Raw genomic sequence first — 17102 nt, 5'->3', positions numbered from 1 at the left:
GTGCAGCTTCGACTGACCGAGTGCGTCCACTGCTGTCACTGCATGAACGCGCAAACTGCGCCACGGGCGACAACGTCCCTTTCCGTCGGGCTACATCTGCGACGTCACGGAGGGAGTGCGCAGGCCTTCTTTTGTCTAGCTGGTGCTGAGCGGGCACGAGATGCTGCCATTTCATAGAGACGGCAGCGGGTTATTACAATGACCACTGAGCAAAAAATAAATATTGATGTGTCACATAATGCGTGCACCATGTGTGTGTCATTGAAGCAGCAGTAAGCATGACAATCAAGCTAATCCTAGACAACCAGGAGAGCTGAGAATAACCAGCTGAACCTTAGCTCACGCTACGTATATCCTGGCATAGCCGAGCTAAGCCACTGCATTTTTTAGGGGCGAAGCTCCTTATGCCATGGGTCTGTCCATCCTCCGTTTGTTTGTAGCGTTGTAGTAGCCACCTCTAGCTCGTGAGAAGCGCGCGTTCTGGTATGCAGTAGAAGAAGAAGACGACGTTGACGGTGAGACTCTCGTGCGTGTTCGCCTGTGTGGCATTCTTTCTTCTTTACTACGCGCGTTCTGGTATGCAGTAGAAGAAGAAGACGACGTTGACGAGTGACCCTCTCGTTACGTGTTCACCTGTGTGGCGTTTTTAAAGACGATAGTCTTTCTTGGGGAACTTAAACGCAGAAACTTTGGTCTGTCTGTCTTTCTGTCTGTCTTTCTGTTTGTCGGCACGTCCCTCGATTCAGCCACTCGGCCAAAGTTGAACCACTTGCCCAAGGGCCAGCCGTCTTGAACTGGTACGGCTGTTCATACTTGTGAACGTTGTCGATCAAAAAGTAAATATCATGCATATCTGAGGTGCAACATCACTAGGTAAGTATTAGGTGGCGTGTTCCTTTAATAGAAAATGCATACATACGTAATTTTAAGGACCCTAGTTTCTTAAGCTGCGCTGAAAATGCATAAGAATGGAAGCTTGAGCGAGTTGGTATGCGTTCATCTTTGTTGAAACAGCGCTCACTAGACGACGACGAAGTAAAAGAAGGCAAAGGACAGGCAGTGCCTGTCCTGTGCCTTCTTTTACTTCGTCGTCGTTTAGTGAGCGCTGTTTCAACAAAGCTGAAAATGCGACTGCGCTGAAATTTGCCTTCCTCCGCGCCCTTCGCACGGGCTCATTGTTGTGTTTCGGTTTCGGTTCTGTTGCACTGTACGAATGCCATGGGTTGGTGTTGAAAAACTTTAGTTCTTAGAAGGCCAAGAAGGTGAAAAAAAATATTTAAAAAATGAAAAAGCAGCGTTGTGGGCGGCCTTCAGGCTGCCGGTTGTGGGCGCCGCTCTGGCGTTCCTGTTTTACCCAGGCGACGTGTAAATAAAAGAGTCTGTGGAGAGTACTCGTTGAGTGCGGACGTTTCTCTGCTTCAGCACTTCGCGCCAAACCGCGTTTTCGGGCTGGCTGGCGTCCCCGCCGGTCGCGTTGGTCACCGCCGGTCTTCGCCTGCTGCTGTGCCGGGACTACCAGCACGCAACACAGCACTCATGTTTCCCGACGTATTGCCAGATGGCGTCCATATCTCACACAGCGCCTCTTCTATCGTCTTTACACGACATTTGCAGCGAAGCACGCAGATACGCGGCCAATCTTTTTCTTCTTTACTACGTCTCGTGTTTTCAACGACACCCGAAGACAACATTTCAGACGTAACGCGCCATGAGGCTCCCTCTTGGCACGCTTTCTCTTTAGCTCGGAGTCGCCAGATAGAAGACAAGGCTGCGGAACGGAGGGCACGGAAGGCGGCGGCAGCGCGCGCTCGCAGACAGAATCCTGAGGTGAGAGTCCGCGAGGCCGAAGCTGCACGTCGACGCCGCGAAGCAGATTCCGCCGTTCAAGCCCGCGTTGCCGAAGCTGCTCGACAAGCTGCACGGCTGCGGCGAGAAGACCCCGCCGTTCGAGCCCGCGAGGCCGAAGCTGCTCGACAAGCTGCAGGGCTGCGGCGAGAAGACCCTGCCGTTCGAGCCCGCGAGGCCAAAGCTGCTCGACAAGCTGCACGGCTGCGGCGCGAAGACCCCTCCGTTCGAGCCCGCGAGGCCGAAGCAGCACGGCTGCGGCGCGAATCGGATCTTCAAAATGTGAAAGACCATGAAGCGGCGAGAAAGCGCGCGTACCGGCAGGCAGAGCCCGAGGCTGTGCGAGCACGTGAAGTGGCTGCAAAACGCATCAGGCAGGCTCTGCCCGAAGGCGCAAACGTGTGCTTCTAGCGGGACTTCCTTGATATTTCGGCCATAGTTGCGGTGTGTGCAACAGATTGTGGTTCTCAAACCATCTTGTCACAATATCTTCCCTCAAGGACCACGCTCGCGCCAATGCCATCGCCGTGCTGCAGCGCGAGTTCGCGTCGCCCCCCTCATCATCATTCAACCACGTGGATATGCTGTAATTTTTTTTTTGTTTCGGGCTACTCCAGAGCACATGTTATTGGAGTGAGCTGGTGAACTGCAAAAACTGTCTTTCAGAAGGATGAACAGAATAGACGTAAAACTTACAAATGCCTTTCATTATTGGAAACACGGTGGAAGAGACGTGGATACCACGGACATATTGCTTTCTCTTAAGGTACGGAGAGTGTTGACGTTAGGCAGAGACACGCTCTTCGACTATTTACTAGTTTACTTTTTTCTTTAGAAGCGATGTGTTGATGAAAAGCCTGGGGAGCATTGAACTACGGTACTCTCAATGTTTATCTATAATATTTTATTGCGATATCAATTATATGGACACTCATTGGGTTTTCGCCGTCGCCGTCATGTTCCTATAAAGTCTAAATCGATAACGCCCCCCGCGCATCGTATGTTGCACCCGCGGGTTAAAGCGTGCGAGCGGTGGTGACGAGCGCCGCTGCAGCAGAGATGAAACGAGCCGACCCATCTCTCATATGAGCTGGAACCGTGAATTCATGCTTATACGGCGATTACTTGGCATGTATGTAATATACGAATGTGACGTAGCGAACTGCCACAGATATAGCTTTCCCCTGATCATTTGTGTCATGAACAGTCCTGCGCTTGACAACTGCATTTAGCCATTATGACCCTTAAAATGTAACCTCTCATTGCTCACGAGTACGGCTGTACATATCTACAGTGTGGTTACATGTGAGCCAACCGTGCATACACAACCGGCGTTCGTAAAGCGTATACCGTCTGCAGATGGTGTTATAAATGGAAGCATAACTTGTGTTACCTGCGGTGCGAGCGACGTGCACGCTGCCTAATCAATATATCCTATTTTAATAAATGCTGACTTTACTCGCCTCGCGTAATGCTTAATCCCAGAGCCTGCACTTGTGCTCGTCAAAGCGTCGGTGGACGGTTGGTTCCAAATGAATCCGCGAATAGCAGCTGACCGCTCGTGGAATTCGTCTAGGGAACCGAGATGTATATTTTTCTTTCAGGTTATGCCGTAGGGCATACTGCACTACTCCCCCCCAACTCCAAAAAATCACAGCATATCCACGGAGTGAATGATGATGAGTGGCGAAGCTGCGGAGGTTCATCGGTAACCGTGAATCTTCCGTGAATCTGCCCAGTACATCATCAACGACGTGAGATCGGGCGCGTTTATACAAAAGGTTCGATGAGTTATGACGACTTGCCGCTCACTTTAATTTACATGTACGCTGTGAATTTTTCATTGTTAGAAAACCTTGCTTTAGAAAACATCTGGCTGTCTTTCGTTAAGCAGCTGGCGTCTTTTCGTTTTGCTTTAGAAAACATCTGGCTTCTTTCGTTTTGCTTTAGAAAACATCTGGCGTCTTTCGTTGGTTTATTCATCAATCAACGGCGTTTTGAACAAAATTTTTATTGTTTAATCACGCACAGGAGAAATCTCACCAGGCACTACCTGGAGGTAAACAATGGCTGGCTAATGGAAATGAGAGACAGAAGAAGTCGGCTTTTAGCTAACACTTACACTTCTACTTCTACTAACGTTTCCTACTGGAACATGCCAATGGCTGCTAATGGGGAATGAGAGACAGAAGAATTCGGCTTTTAGTTTACGCGCACGCTGCGAATTTTTTATTGTTCAACAACGCACAGGAAAAATCTCCCACCGGCACCACCTTGGAGGTCAAGATCTGGTACTAGCGTTACGACTGGTTACGCACTACTACGACTACGAGGGACGACCAGGTGCCGCCTTAAGGAACTTCGCCCCTAAAAAGTAACAACAGCAGCAACAACGCTTCAAAAGCGCTGAGCTGGTCCTACAGGAGCACGCGGAAACGCTATAGAAATCGCAAAGATGCCGTCTTAACTAAACACAGAAGAAGTTATTGACTGAATCACGCAGTAATATGTTACAACTTGTCACCTTCACTTGATTTGAGAAGTGCTGGAAAGGCACAGACGGAAAGCTAAAGCGTGGGGCCCGTGCGCTCGTCGCGGGGACTGCTGCGGCATACAAACTTTTCCCATCAGTGCTTGCGCGCCCTTTGGTGGCACTCGTGTGCTTGAAAAGGTCTATTCAGCCTTGAGGCATCCCCCTTTCCCTTGAAGACGCTAGCCGAATGGAGGGCAACGGGCGCGATTCCCGGACTTAACCCGTGGTGGCAAATCGCATCCACACTTAAAAAATTGTAGATGCGACCCGATGGTATGGAAATAGATTATTGGTTCCGACACAAACATTAGAACACGAGGTGAATAATGGAAGCTATGCACATTAACAGAGTAGGGGATAGGTGCATAAGCCATGCGTCTCTTGCCCTTAGCGAAAAAGAGCTGCAATTTTTAAATTTGAGATTGTCATTCTGATTAACACAGGAAAAACGTTCTTTTGCATCTCTTTTAGTTTTGTTTGTTTGTGCTCTGGGCGCAAGCGTATGGTGTAAGTGTTCTGGCTTCTTGACATCGCTTGGATGACTCTGCTGCACACGCGCAGTCGCTCCGCTGACGCGTGTTTCACTTGTGCATTGTATTCATTAGTGTCGTTCCTTTCAAGACGTGAGTAAGCGCTCATGTCGTCGCCTTCTTCGTACTTCGTCCTCGTCCCTTTGGGGCTGTGAACTATCAAAAAATGGTTAAAAAGCGACTCACGGTGCGTGATTACGGAGGGTGCTCTAGGCGCTCGAACCCTAAGATGGTGCATGCGACGGTGCACGAGAGCTTGCGCCGGCATGAGATTTTTTTTGCTTTCTCTATTCCTACGCATTTAGTAATTCATATGACATACACTTGGCAGCAAGCTCGTCTTCAAAGAACCTCGTTGCTGGTGCTTTCTGTGTAGGCAGCAGGGATGCAAAGATCCTTTCCGGGTCCCTTTCCAAAAAACAACGATGGTATAAGCAGGTTTAAAGTAGGAAACAAGAGAGCGGCACGTTGCCTCTCCACATTTTTTGTTGTTGTTGTTTTATCCATAAACACTTACTCATCAACCATTTCAGCCTTTATTTACCAGCTGAAGCATCCGCCATCAAGGGGGGGGGGGGTAGTGAGCTAGTAAAGCAGTGTAAAACATTTTGAAAGCAAACAAAAATCTCATGCCTGCATATCCTTTGCTAACGATAATTAAAGCAGGGAGGGGGCAAGGGAGCGGCACCCTGTTCCACTTGGATCCGACCCTGGAATTTTGGTGATTGTTGCAATTTCATTCCGAGCTGCGCCTTGAGAGGTTCGTCCATGCTCCCGTGGACTTTCTAGCCGCTTTCTTTCTAGCCGCTCCGACGCACCATGCCTAAAAAGAAAAAAAGTAGCTTGTTCCGTGACGTTATGCAAAAGAAGTCGTGCAAAGAAAATGCATAGATTCCTATCCAGAGCTTCTACGGGTCTTGTACGCCGGTAAGAGGGTTTAACGTCCGAAAACCACGAGATGATTCTGAGGGACGCCGTGATGGAGGGCTCCGGAAGTTCGACAAGCTGGGTTCTTTAACGTGCACCTATATCTAAGTACACGGGCCTCAATCATTTTCGCCTCCATCAAAAATGAAGCCGCAGCAGCCGGGATTCGATCCCGTGACCCTCGGGTCAGCAGTCGAGCGCCATAACCACTAGACCAGCGAGGCGGGGCGGTACGCCTGCAAGATTGGGCGTGAAACATCAAGAGAAGTCCCTCATGTGTACATAAATTTTATTTGACTGCTCCCTGATTCTTACTTTTGAATAATTATTTTTTATTTTTATGCATGTCTTTTCTTTTCATTGTTTGCTCACATTCTGCTCCAAAATGTCTTTGCGCCTCGTCCACTGTTTGTTGTACTTTTGTTCTTGCTGTAACCACTATAATTTTCTATGAATATTTCAATCATATTGTGGTCACACATAACTGCGTGAAAAAGAATGTTAGTAAAATAGGACGGAAACCCCGAATCTCCCACATCTCTGTTATCTACGCGCTATATATGACTCCGGCATGTGCCGTTCAGAAGCCTAACCTGCCCACATAGACTCCAGACTTTTTTTTTCTTCGTTTACAATTTATCAGTGCCATGTGTGGCCTACACAACGAACATATACCGCAACTAGAAAGCTTGGTTTAAACGAGAAACTCCACAGGGCGCAGGCAGACACGCGTGAACGCAGCACGCCAGCGAGCGGCCGCGCCCTCTGCAAGCTGCATCGTGCTCTTTCCGCCTGGCCGCTAGCTCACCACACTAGGCAATCTTTTCTAGCCACTATTCGCAATGCGCACGAACTATAGGTGGCGCGCTGTGCAATTCAAGATGGCGCCCGGAAGAGGGTCAACTCGTTTGTTAACACAGGAACAGATAGGAAGTGCCGACGTACGGCGCGTGCCACTTTCACCGGATGAAATCATGAGCTTGGCTGAAATGGATATGTGAACGAAATACCTTCCCAAACTATGGAAAGTACTAAGTGCTCGCCACCTAATTATTTGCTGCTGCGTGAAAGGTTAAATTTCAGCTCCGTTACCGTGCATATATGATGCTTTGCGAAATCCTCTGCGTGCTACAGAAAACTGCATGAACTAGAATTGACGTATGAACTGAACAAGGTATTACGCACCGAGCCTGCCGGACGGATTTTCCGCCGAAGTAGGCCGCTAGCGAGTAGCGCCGTCGCTGCTGCACGGGACCGCATGCTTAACGTGGTGACGGTTTGCAAACATATTACGCCGTCGTCGTTAGTTGCGCAGTCAGGAACGCGGAGTTACTTCTTCAACGGAACACAAGCATATAACATTCCATTCAATAGCGCTTGTGTCACAGCCATGCTCAGACTCTAGCCGTGTGCAATGCACTTCACTCGGCTGTTGCAGGTTCGATCAGCGCGATCGAAACATGAATATCGAAAAGAATGCACACGTGTGCTTTTCGCAACGTCGAAGTATTCAACGTTGCGAAAAATTCGTAGAACAACAATGCCGTTCGGAAGGTACCGGTGAAGTAGAAAGGAAAAGTTAGCCAAGCGGCGTGGATTACGGCCGTGACAGCATGTTTATCGCTCTAACCATTTCGCATTGCTGGTAGAGCTCGAGCGAGCTGGCGGCATGCGGTGCTCCACGATATACACAATAATCGCGCTACATGCAATGCACAAGAAAATCTATGGATTTATTTTGATCTCGCTCAAGGGTATTATACTATATATACAAAGTGACTTACGAGCGTGAAAAAACATTCACGCGCGGGGGGTCGTGAAGTTCCAACTCGCTCCTCGTGAGTTAGCAGCTGATCATTCATCGTCGCTTTCACTCTCGGTGCTTTCACAGCCTTCTACGTCCAGTGAAAAATCCTCGTCGTCAAGATGGTTTCTTTTAACATCACTGCTGAAAGCAATCTGAAGAATATTTTCCGCCGAACGACTTTGAACACTCCGCATCACCATGTTTACAATTAGAGAGACGCCTGGGCGCCGGAGGAGAACATTTTGCTCTCAAACCGGTCAACAAGCAAATTGCTTGCAGTGTGCTGCCACCTATCAACAAACGCACAAAAACAAGTGGCGCAGCGCTGGCTGTAAAATCAACACACTGGTGACGGACGGCGTTGAGATCGTTCGCTCCACGAAAGGCAGGGAGCGCACGTGTCCTCGAATACTCGAGGCGCTGGCTCGAATCACCAAACGTCGCTCGTACGATTCATAACAGCGCTTTCCTGACAAAGGATAGAGGCCCTATTTTAATGTATCGCCAACTTGAGACTGCTCAGTTATAGAAGATCACATCGCGAGCCCGCGCGACCTCCCGCGTGCAATGGAATGGGATTCATGCGCTACAAAAGCAGTGAGGAATGCTATATGCAAGTAAAACAGGGTGAATTTCAAGTGAAAGTGTCTGACGATAACATTCAACAAACGTACGTGGTTATAGAAAAACTCGCGAAGCTGATATGTGTACACTGTGGGATATCATTGAAAGCGCGAGTTGCCACGTATTTTCACGAAAACTTCGCGTCTCTCAAGAACGAATCACATTTATCGTGTCACGGAGGGCCCGGTTAGTTGAATGACGCAGGAAACATGCAAAGTCGTAGTGTTCCTTTCTTGCCAAAGCGTTAACACTGAGGCCAGCGCAGCCGAATAAGAGAGTGACTGCGTAGTGCTGGCATTTTTTCGTCTAATAACCCTCCTCGAGAGTATATATACTCCTGAATTCCGCTTGGCGGCGCGACAGTCCATTGACATTGCGAATAGTGCTGCAATTCGTGTGTATTTCGTCGTGCCGAGTTTAGTTCATACGGTCAACCTTTACCGCGCTGCCTCCATGTGTTGTATGTCGTGGTTACTGACGTAAGCGCAAGTTCTTCACGCAGTATTGTGCGTGGTACCAAGCAAATAGTCACCACATACCGGTCGTGCGACTCCAATCTCTGCGACGCCTTTGTTCAGTGTGATCGACGGACGCGATTCATCGCTTTGAAAAACACCTTCTTCAAATGTTTCCTCACGTCAGTAAGTAGCAGCGCCGCAATACTTCCTCGACGACGCGCTTTGTGGCCCTGGAAAATGCCTGGACGCTCGGGGACGGCCGGACGCAGGTAGCTTGGGCATTCCCCGCTTTGCGCATCGCTTTAAAACCGGCGGTCATTCCGCAGTGTACGCTGCCAGCGTGCTTTCTTGCAAGAGGTGATATTGAACGTTACGCTTCGTACATTGTGATTTCTTCTTATTGTAGTGCGCGTTGTCGCCGCAGGAAATCGCATAACGTGTTGGTACTGTATGCGGCTGTAGTTGGGTGGGTTGTGCTCGCGGATGACATTTGTCAAGAACGTAGTCGGTAGTGTTATAACGTTTTGGTAATTAGCTCGCTTGCACCCACTGCTCTACGTTAATATTTGCTGAAAGGAGCCAACATTTATGTCAGGCACACCACTATCATGATTTTTATGCATGCCAAATTTATGCATGTCTCTTGCCAACTTACTTGCAGTAACACCATGAAACCGAAGCTTCAACATTCATTTATTCTGCAGGAGCTCTGAGGGAATAATCTTCAGCCACCGTGTTGTGCGGTGAATTGTGAATCGGTATAGTGGGGGGGAATAAAGTGTAGCTAGGGATCTTTTCATTAGGCGTGCAGTTTATCTGTCATTAAGTGAGGTGACGCTCAAAAACGTTTAGGTTAGCATTTCTGGACATTGCTTATCATCTTTCAAGCAATGCATAACGTATATTTGCTAACAATGCAATTTCTGCAGCATGACACTGTATTTTGTTCAGTTGGTTTGCGCCATTTTTATGCTTTATGCACGGTGATCTAATTTGACAAGCCGTACTTTCATATGAAATTTCAATGTGCGTCCGTGTATTGAAGCCACACCTCTCATCGCATAATAATAGCTTGTGAAGAACAATGCTTGTATTGAATTAGCCATTTATGAGAGCTCTGCTCCCCTCCTCAAATGGCAAGGCGCTGCTGGCGCACCTGCTTCCGCTTTTCAGTTCTTTTTTTTAATGCTGAAGTTTCCCGCAACGTACTGCAGGTAGGAAACAGCAGTGCCACGACAAACAGTGGAGTGCTGACCACGCAGTTCAGAAGGTGGCTGAGGCAAGCATGCCATAGGAGGTGCTTATTCAGGCAGAAGAAGTAAGCATCTGTAGCCAACATAAAGATAATGTACAAAGTTCCATTTAAAGGGACCCTGAAACGCTTTTTTGAAGTTTTCTCAGCGTTTAGGCAGGGCATCCCGAAATCATTCGCACCAGAAATTAAGCGACGCACCGTGCACGGAGCCCGCTACGGAATTTATATCTATTCGCAATGCCCATAGACTGTCGCGCCGCCAAGCGGAATTCAGGAGCGTCCTCTCGAGGAGGGTTAGTAGACGATAAAATGGCAGCACTACGCAGTCTCTCCCTTGTTCGGCTGTGCTAACCTCAGTGTTAACGCATTGGCAAGGAAGGTACACTACGACTTTGCTCGTTCCCTGCATCAGTGAACAAACCGGGCCCTCCCTGACATGAGAAATCTGATTCGTTCTTGCGAGACGCGAAGTTTTCGTGAAAATACGTGGCAACTTGCGCTTTGAATGCTAGCCCACAGCGTACGCATACTATCAGCTTCGCGAGGCTTTCTGTAGCCACGTAGGTTAGTTAAATATTATCGTCTGACATATTCAGTTGAATCTCACCCTGTTTTACTTGCATATAGCATTGGTCAGTGTTTCTTGTAGAGCATGAATCCCATAACACTACGCGGGAAGTCGCGCGGGCTCGCGATGTGCTCTTGTAAAACTCAGCGATCTCAAGTTGTCGATACATTAAAATATGGCCTCTATCCTTTGTCAGCAAAGCGCTGTTACTAATCGTGCGAGCGACGTTTCAATCATTCGAGGACGCGTCTGCTCCACGCCTTTCGTGGAGCGAACGCTTTCCACACCGTCCTTCGCCAGTGTGTTTGTTGGTTTCATAGCCAGCGCTGCGCCGTTTGTTTTTGTACGTTTGTTGATAGGTGGCAGCACACTGCAAGCGATATGCTCGTTGACCGATCCGAGAGCATAATGTTCTTCGCGCCCAGACGTCTCTCTAATTGTAAACGTGGTGACGCGGAGTGGTCGCAGTCGTTCGGCGGAGGAATTTCTTCGGATTGCTTTCAGCAGTGATGTTGAAAGAAACCATCTTGACGACGAGGATTTTTCACTTGAGATTGAAAACTGTGAAAGCACCGAGAGTGACAGCTGTGACAGCGACGATGAACGATCAGCTGAACTCACGAGGAGCGAGTTGCACTTCACGTCCCCTCGTGCGTTAATGTTCTTTCACGCTCGTACGTCACTTTGATTGTACTTAACGTATAATATCCTTGAGTGAGATCAGAATAAAAGCATAGTTCCTCTTGTGCATTGCATGTATCACAATTATTGTAGATATTATGGAGCGCCGCATCGCCAACACGCTCGAGCTCGACCAGCGAAGCGAAATGGTTAGAACGATGGAACGTGCAGTCACGGCCACAATCTACGCCTCTCGATTAACTTCTTCGACGTTGCGAAAATCATACGTGCATTCTTTTCGATATTCATGTTGGATCGGGCTGATCGAATCTGCAACATGCGAGTCAAGTGAATTGCACACGGCTAGAGTCTCAGCATGGCTGTGACACAAGCGCTACTGAATGGGATGTTAAATGCTCGTGTTCCATTGAAGACGTAATACCGCGTTCCCGACTGCGCAAGTAATGACGACGTGCGGTCCCGTGCTGCAGCGATGACGCTACTCGCTGGCGGCCTACTACTGCGGCAAATCCGTCAGGCAGGCTCGGTACGTACTACCTCGGTCTGCCGTTTAGCTCATACGTCAATTTTAGTTCATGCAGTTTTATGTAGCATGCACAGGATATCGCAAAGCATCGTTATGCACGGTAACGGAGCTGAAATATAACCTTTCACACCGCAGCAAATAATTGGGTGGGGGGTACTTTGCACTTTCCATGGTTTGGGAAAGTATTTTGGTCTCGTATCCATTTCAGCGCGGCTCATGACTTCATCCGGTGAAAGTGGCACGGGCCGTACGTCCGCACATCCTATCTGTTCCTATGCTAACAAAAGGGTTGACCCTCCTCCTGGCGCCATCTTGAAAAGCACGGCGCGCCACCTATAGACCAGAACACAGCGAATTACATGCGCATCGCCATATTTGCATCGCGCGTCGCGCCATCTATCGCACACGCGACGAAACGACATGTGCGGGCTGCCACGCCAGCAGACGCTACACAGAGCAAACGTGAAACTCCCGAAACTCATCCCGTCGGAGAGCGAGTTTCGCGTCTTTTCTAGCCTGGACATTTTCGATGATTTTATTGGAACATCAAGAACATCTTGCTCATGCAAGTCCACAATGTATACAGTGCGTGCTGAGTGGGCTGCGGAAGCAACCTGGTCAGATACGTACGCTGTTACATTAGTAAAAAAAAACGTTCTCGCTGTAGTACGCGTGAATCGTAATTGCAGTGCAGCTCGCGAAAGAGTGAAACGATGTTTTGTTGCCCCATATTACAAGTTGTGCACAAAGTTTTGTGAAAGCTCATCATTTCAGCACGCATCGCGTAATAATTAGAGTACGCTTTACGGGTAGTTTCGCGGAACGTAACTTTTGTTTCACGAGCGCTCTTACAATAACGTGTCTTGCTCACAAAAGCGTGCTATCAGGGAGTATAACCTGCAGTATCGTTCAGCGATCCCTTTTGGAAGCTACCTGCGCGATTTTATTCTTGTAACAATGGTGCTTTACAAGCGAACCTGTGCTACTCTTAGTTAAGCCGGTTAGCTACGCCTGCGACGTAAATGACACTGGCGCGAGTACTGTTTACTTACGTGCCAATATATGTATTATGTGCAGCTGGATGCCTCGTGTCCAAATAAATTTGGAGACATCAAACACTGAAATGAAAGCACGAAAACCTGGCCAGCTGTTGAGGAGCACCGTGCCATTTATTACCTTTTGAAGACGAAATCTCGAAGGCGTGGATGCTATCAAAAGCACTATGAAGCTTAATACTACGTTGAAAGTGGCAAAGAATGCTGATTGCTTGTGCTTGAAAGCACTACCTTGCACTAGATTTTCGTCAAAGGAAACGCTCAAACGTATGAGGTGCACCCCCCCATAAAGCTCGCGCCTGCCTTCAACCCAGCTGCGTGTCACGCAAACTATAGGTTCGCAAAATGAAATAGGTGGACATCACACTGGAGAATACACGCAGTTAGTATACTTACTCGCGCATTTTCACTCGGCTCCTAGTTTTTTTGCTTGAATCACAGTTATCCACTCGCGGCGAATCATAAAACACCGCACCGGCACTATTTCCGTGGCGCGTCGTAATCGTCGCAGACAACGCTAATATCCTCTTGTTGCGCTGCTTGTTTTGGCATCCAAAGACAGCGCAGTAGTGCCCAGACGAGCTCTTATACGCTGAAGCGGCGTGAACGGGTACTTTTTCCCACTTTAAAGCCTCAGAACTGCAGCTTGCTCTGTTCACTTGGTGCAGCCCGCGCGCGCCTCGGCAGCCCAGTCAGCCCGGCGTCTGGGTGCGAGAGTATCCGCTCGGCTCGCCGGCAGCCTGGGTGCGAGGCAGGCGTGCTCTGGTGTATAGTCCGTGGGCATTGCGAATACCCTCCACCTCACCACTGCCTTGCACCCTCAACTCACAGACACCCTGGCATCGCCGGCGATCGCAACGCTCTCATGAGCGCACTCCACGGTTTGAGCTTCGCCCAGTCATGGCCTCAGATATTGCGCGCCGACGGGTTGCACGCAATCTCGGTGGCCCAACAAAGACGAAGCTCGCGGAGTGGTTGATATCTGCTCCGACAGGCGCCGCCACACTACCAGCAGATCTCATTTTATTCTCCTCTACGGCGACAATCTGCAAAAGCATGCGGACAAGCAAAAATAATTCGAGAACGATCACAGAAAAGCGTAAACTCGGGCAATGTGGTTGTGTCTTCAGGGGTGAAGTTACAGCCACGAAATCGTGGATCGTGGCGTTGAACGGATAGCGAGAGCGCGACGCTCATTGCTGTGACGGGCTCAAGAGATCCCGCTCGCCAGATGCCTCACGAACATTGCACGATGTCGCAGCTTTAGTAGTCACCAATTGCTAGAAATTGCTAGATATGTGGTACACAAAACGGCTAGGACAATTCATTGTGCCCAAGAAAAGAAACCTCGAGATAAACACTGTTGCTCAGCTCACGTCAACAGGGAGCTCGTTGTAACACAGGCAGACGACGCTTGCTGCCTACAGGAGGTTCAGTGACGATCCTCTCTTGATATTAAATTGATCGGTCGATCTCTTCGCCGCTCCCGAGTTGTTCTTTTTTCTATCTAATACGCACGCCCGTGCGCCTTTCTTTTTGCTTTGTCCCTACGACCGCGCTTCAGCGTAGCCCTTCTTAGGGCTCCCAAGGGGGCAAAGCATTATGTAGAGCTAGGCATTTCCCCCTTCTATTGTCCCCATGGACAATAGCGTTCCTGACACAGCCCCAGGCCTCTCCCTGCCAGCTGGCAGCTCACGCCAAATGGAGACGCTACTCAGGGAAGCCAGCCGAATCATCGGTACACGTGCCAACAACAACGGCAAGCACCTTTCTTCTCAGAGGAGCTCCTCTGCACGAAAGGGCCGCACAACAGGCCGCCTTGTCTTGAACAAGGCCGCTAAAACCAAAAAACAGAAGAGCGTTCCTCCCCCTCGTCCTGAAGTGGAAGAATCCACTCAGCACGCCTCTTCAGTTGTTACACAACTTGAACAAACCCCCGGCACCGGAACAAGTGGTGACTCTATATTTTCGTTCACCCAACCGCGCCACGGAATCTAATACTCAGAGCACCCCCCCTGCCTCTGAGGTCGTTCCTGCAGCAGAAGGATGTGATCGTTCACCTCTCCTTGTGTCAGAGGACTCTCGCGACACCAATGAGGATGCCTCCTCGACCCAAACAGAACAATCCGAACTTGCAAGTTCGTCTGAGACCGCTGGCCTCGAATCTGAGTCCGGGGAAAGCAGCTTCTCTTCCTCAACGGACGATACCAGCTCCGCTGATATTCACGAGAACACAGCAGCCTCTCCTGGCCGCGTTCTTGAATCACAAGGCACGCAGACTTCCGAAACGGCGACTGACACGTATGCAAATGCAACTGACCACCACCGCACCTTGTTTCGCGCGTCGTCTGCTACTAGCTCCCGGGCCGACCGAGAGCGAGCTTCCTCCGCACCTCCTGCCCTCGAATGCCTTCTGCGCATCCGCCCCGCGCAGCACGTCACCGTGCCGGCGGAGGAGAGCTAGAATTACTGTATATGCTACCTTTAGCAACGTTTTTAGATACTGTGAGTTGGAAAAGCGCGCTCCGGAGAGGGCGCCAACTCGTATCCGCTCCGAGGGGTGGCGCTGGCGTAGCGTTGAGATTGAGCCGCCGCCGCCGGCTTCCCGCCACTTCCCGCGGTAGCGTCGAATGTTTTTGTTGGTGTTCGCTTGCGCAGACCACAGCGGCGGGAACTTCAACGTTAGATTTCGGTCATCGCAAATTGTATTTCACATGTGACACGACGATCAAGCATGCTTGAGTGAATTAGCAGTTTAACATAGTAAACATGCCGACCTGCAGCGCGCCGGGCTGTCGAAGTGGCTATGCTTCCGAGGAAAACACGTGCGATCGGCGGCACTTCTTCAAACCCCCGAATGACCCTGCAGTTCTCAAGGCCTGGACAGCTGCTATTCCACGAAAAGCCTTCCAGGTGACAGTCAAGACCTACATTTGCGACCTACATTTCGAATCCGAGGACATAATCTCTTGCTACGAGCACATCGTAGGCGGAAACGTTGTCAAAATTCCACGTGGTAGGTGGACACTTAAACCTGGTGCTGTTCCTCGAATTTTTCCCAATTCCTGCACACTTGTCCAAACCAGCGGCATTAAAGCGCAAAGGAAACCCCCGAAACTTAGAGGAACCGCGAATTTCGAGCGCCCTGTGTCGGCAAGTGGTGGCGATGTGTCTGACGTTCACATGGATAACAGCGATGTTGACGAAGCTACTGGCGTCCCCTCCGATCCAGAGTTGTGTCCAGAGGTAGCAACTTGGTTCCCTGCATTACAAGACCGAACAAAGTTCCAATCCTGGAATGTCGAGCTTATCCAGGCAGAAGTTGTTCAAAACAAAGGTATTGTCGAAATCGACAAGGCATTGGTGGTAACAAAAGACTTCACCGTTGTCCTCAGTTCTTGGGGGAAGCTTGTTCCCCCGTGCGCATACAGCGAACATGGTTTGGGAAGCCAGCTGAAACTCACGAGCCTGCAGATGGTATCAGCTTTTCTTAGTTATGTTGATCGCCTAAAAATATGCACGGGCTGTCATAGCAGCTTATTCCCTTCCATTTCAACCGCAACATCAGCCCTGAAGATCCGGGACGTGTGGGGGAGCACTAAGTGTTTCGGGCTGTCCCGGGAAGACTTATGCCCACCATGCAAGAGCACAAGGAAGAATCTGCGAGCACGAGAGATGAAAAAAAAAGGAGATATCTACGAAACCAACGAGGCTTCACCAAAAATTACGTTCGACTACTAAAAACCTAAGAAAGAGGGTTATTAGGGCCACAGCTTTTCGAGAAAAAGCGAAGAACGACATTCGAAAAATGAAAACACAGCTTTCAAAAGTGTCTACCAGTCAAGTGGACGAACTCATGACCGGCCTTCCTCCAGCACACAACTCGCTCTTCGTGCTGCGCTGAAAGCTTCAAAAGCGAAGTCAGCCAGAGGGAAGCGCTACGAAACCGAGTGGCTGATGACTTGCCTGCTCCTTAAAATATCGAGCCCTGCTGCTTATAGGCTGATGTCAAAGATGAACATACTGCCTCTGCCGACATCCTCACGCCTTAAACAAGTTATCAAGGGAATGCCTTGCGAATTTGGGTTCAATAAGGTTTCGCTCAGCAGCATCGGTGCATTCATGAAAGGAAAGAAGGGGCCAGATGCTGTGGAACACTCATACTCGATGAAATGAAAGTGCGCCGAGCTCTCACATTCAACAAGCAACCTACAAGGTTGACGGTTTTGTCGATTATGGAGATGACGAGGAATCAACAGCTGTGGCGGACCACGCACTTGTACTTATGTTTGTCCCCCTATTTCATTCATGGGTGCAGCCCATCGCCAGCTT

The 17102-nt window shown here is 49.5% G+C and overlaps 1 protein-coding gene across 1 annotated transcript; it reads left to right on the top strand.

The window, feature by feature from the left end:
- Window positions 1-15363: 15363 nt before the first annotated feature.
- LOC119382163 (uncharacterized) lies at window positions 15364-16798 on the top strand. Its single transcript, XM_037649886.2, has one exon. The coding sequence runs from the start codon at window positions 15540-15542 to the stop codon at window positions 16509-16511; it is 972 nt and encodes a 323-aa protein (XP_037505814.1). The 5' UTR covers window positions 15364-15539; the 3' UTR covers window positions 16512-16798.
- Window positions 16799-17102: the final 304 nt, after the last annotated feature.

Source organism: Rhipicephalus sanguineus, chromosome 2, assembly GCF_013339695.2.
Source record: "Rhipicephalus sanguineus isolate Rsan-2018 chromosome 2, BIME_Rsan_1.4, whole genome shotgun sequence".
In the NCBI taxonomy this organism is placed as follows: domain Eukaryota; kingdom Metazoa; phylum Arthropoda; class Arachnida; order Ixodida; family Ixodidae; genus Rhipicephalus; species Rhipicephalus sanguineus.
Note: the sequence above shows the minus strand (reverse complement) of the source record. Positions and strands in the feature narration are given on the sequence as shown.

Coding starts and splice junctions, on each gene's coding strand:
- LOC119382163 (XM_037649886.2), top strand. CDS start 15,540: ATGCCGACCTGCAGCGCGCCGGGCTGTCGAAGTGGCTATGCTTCCGAG.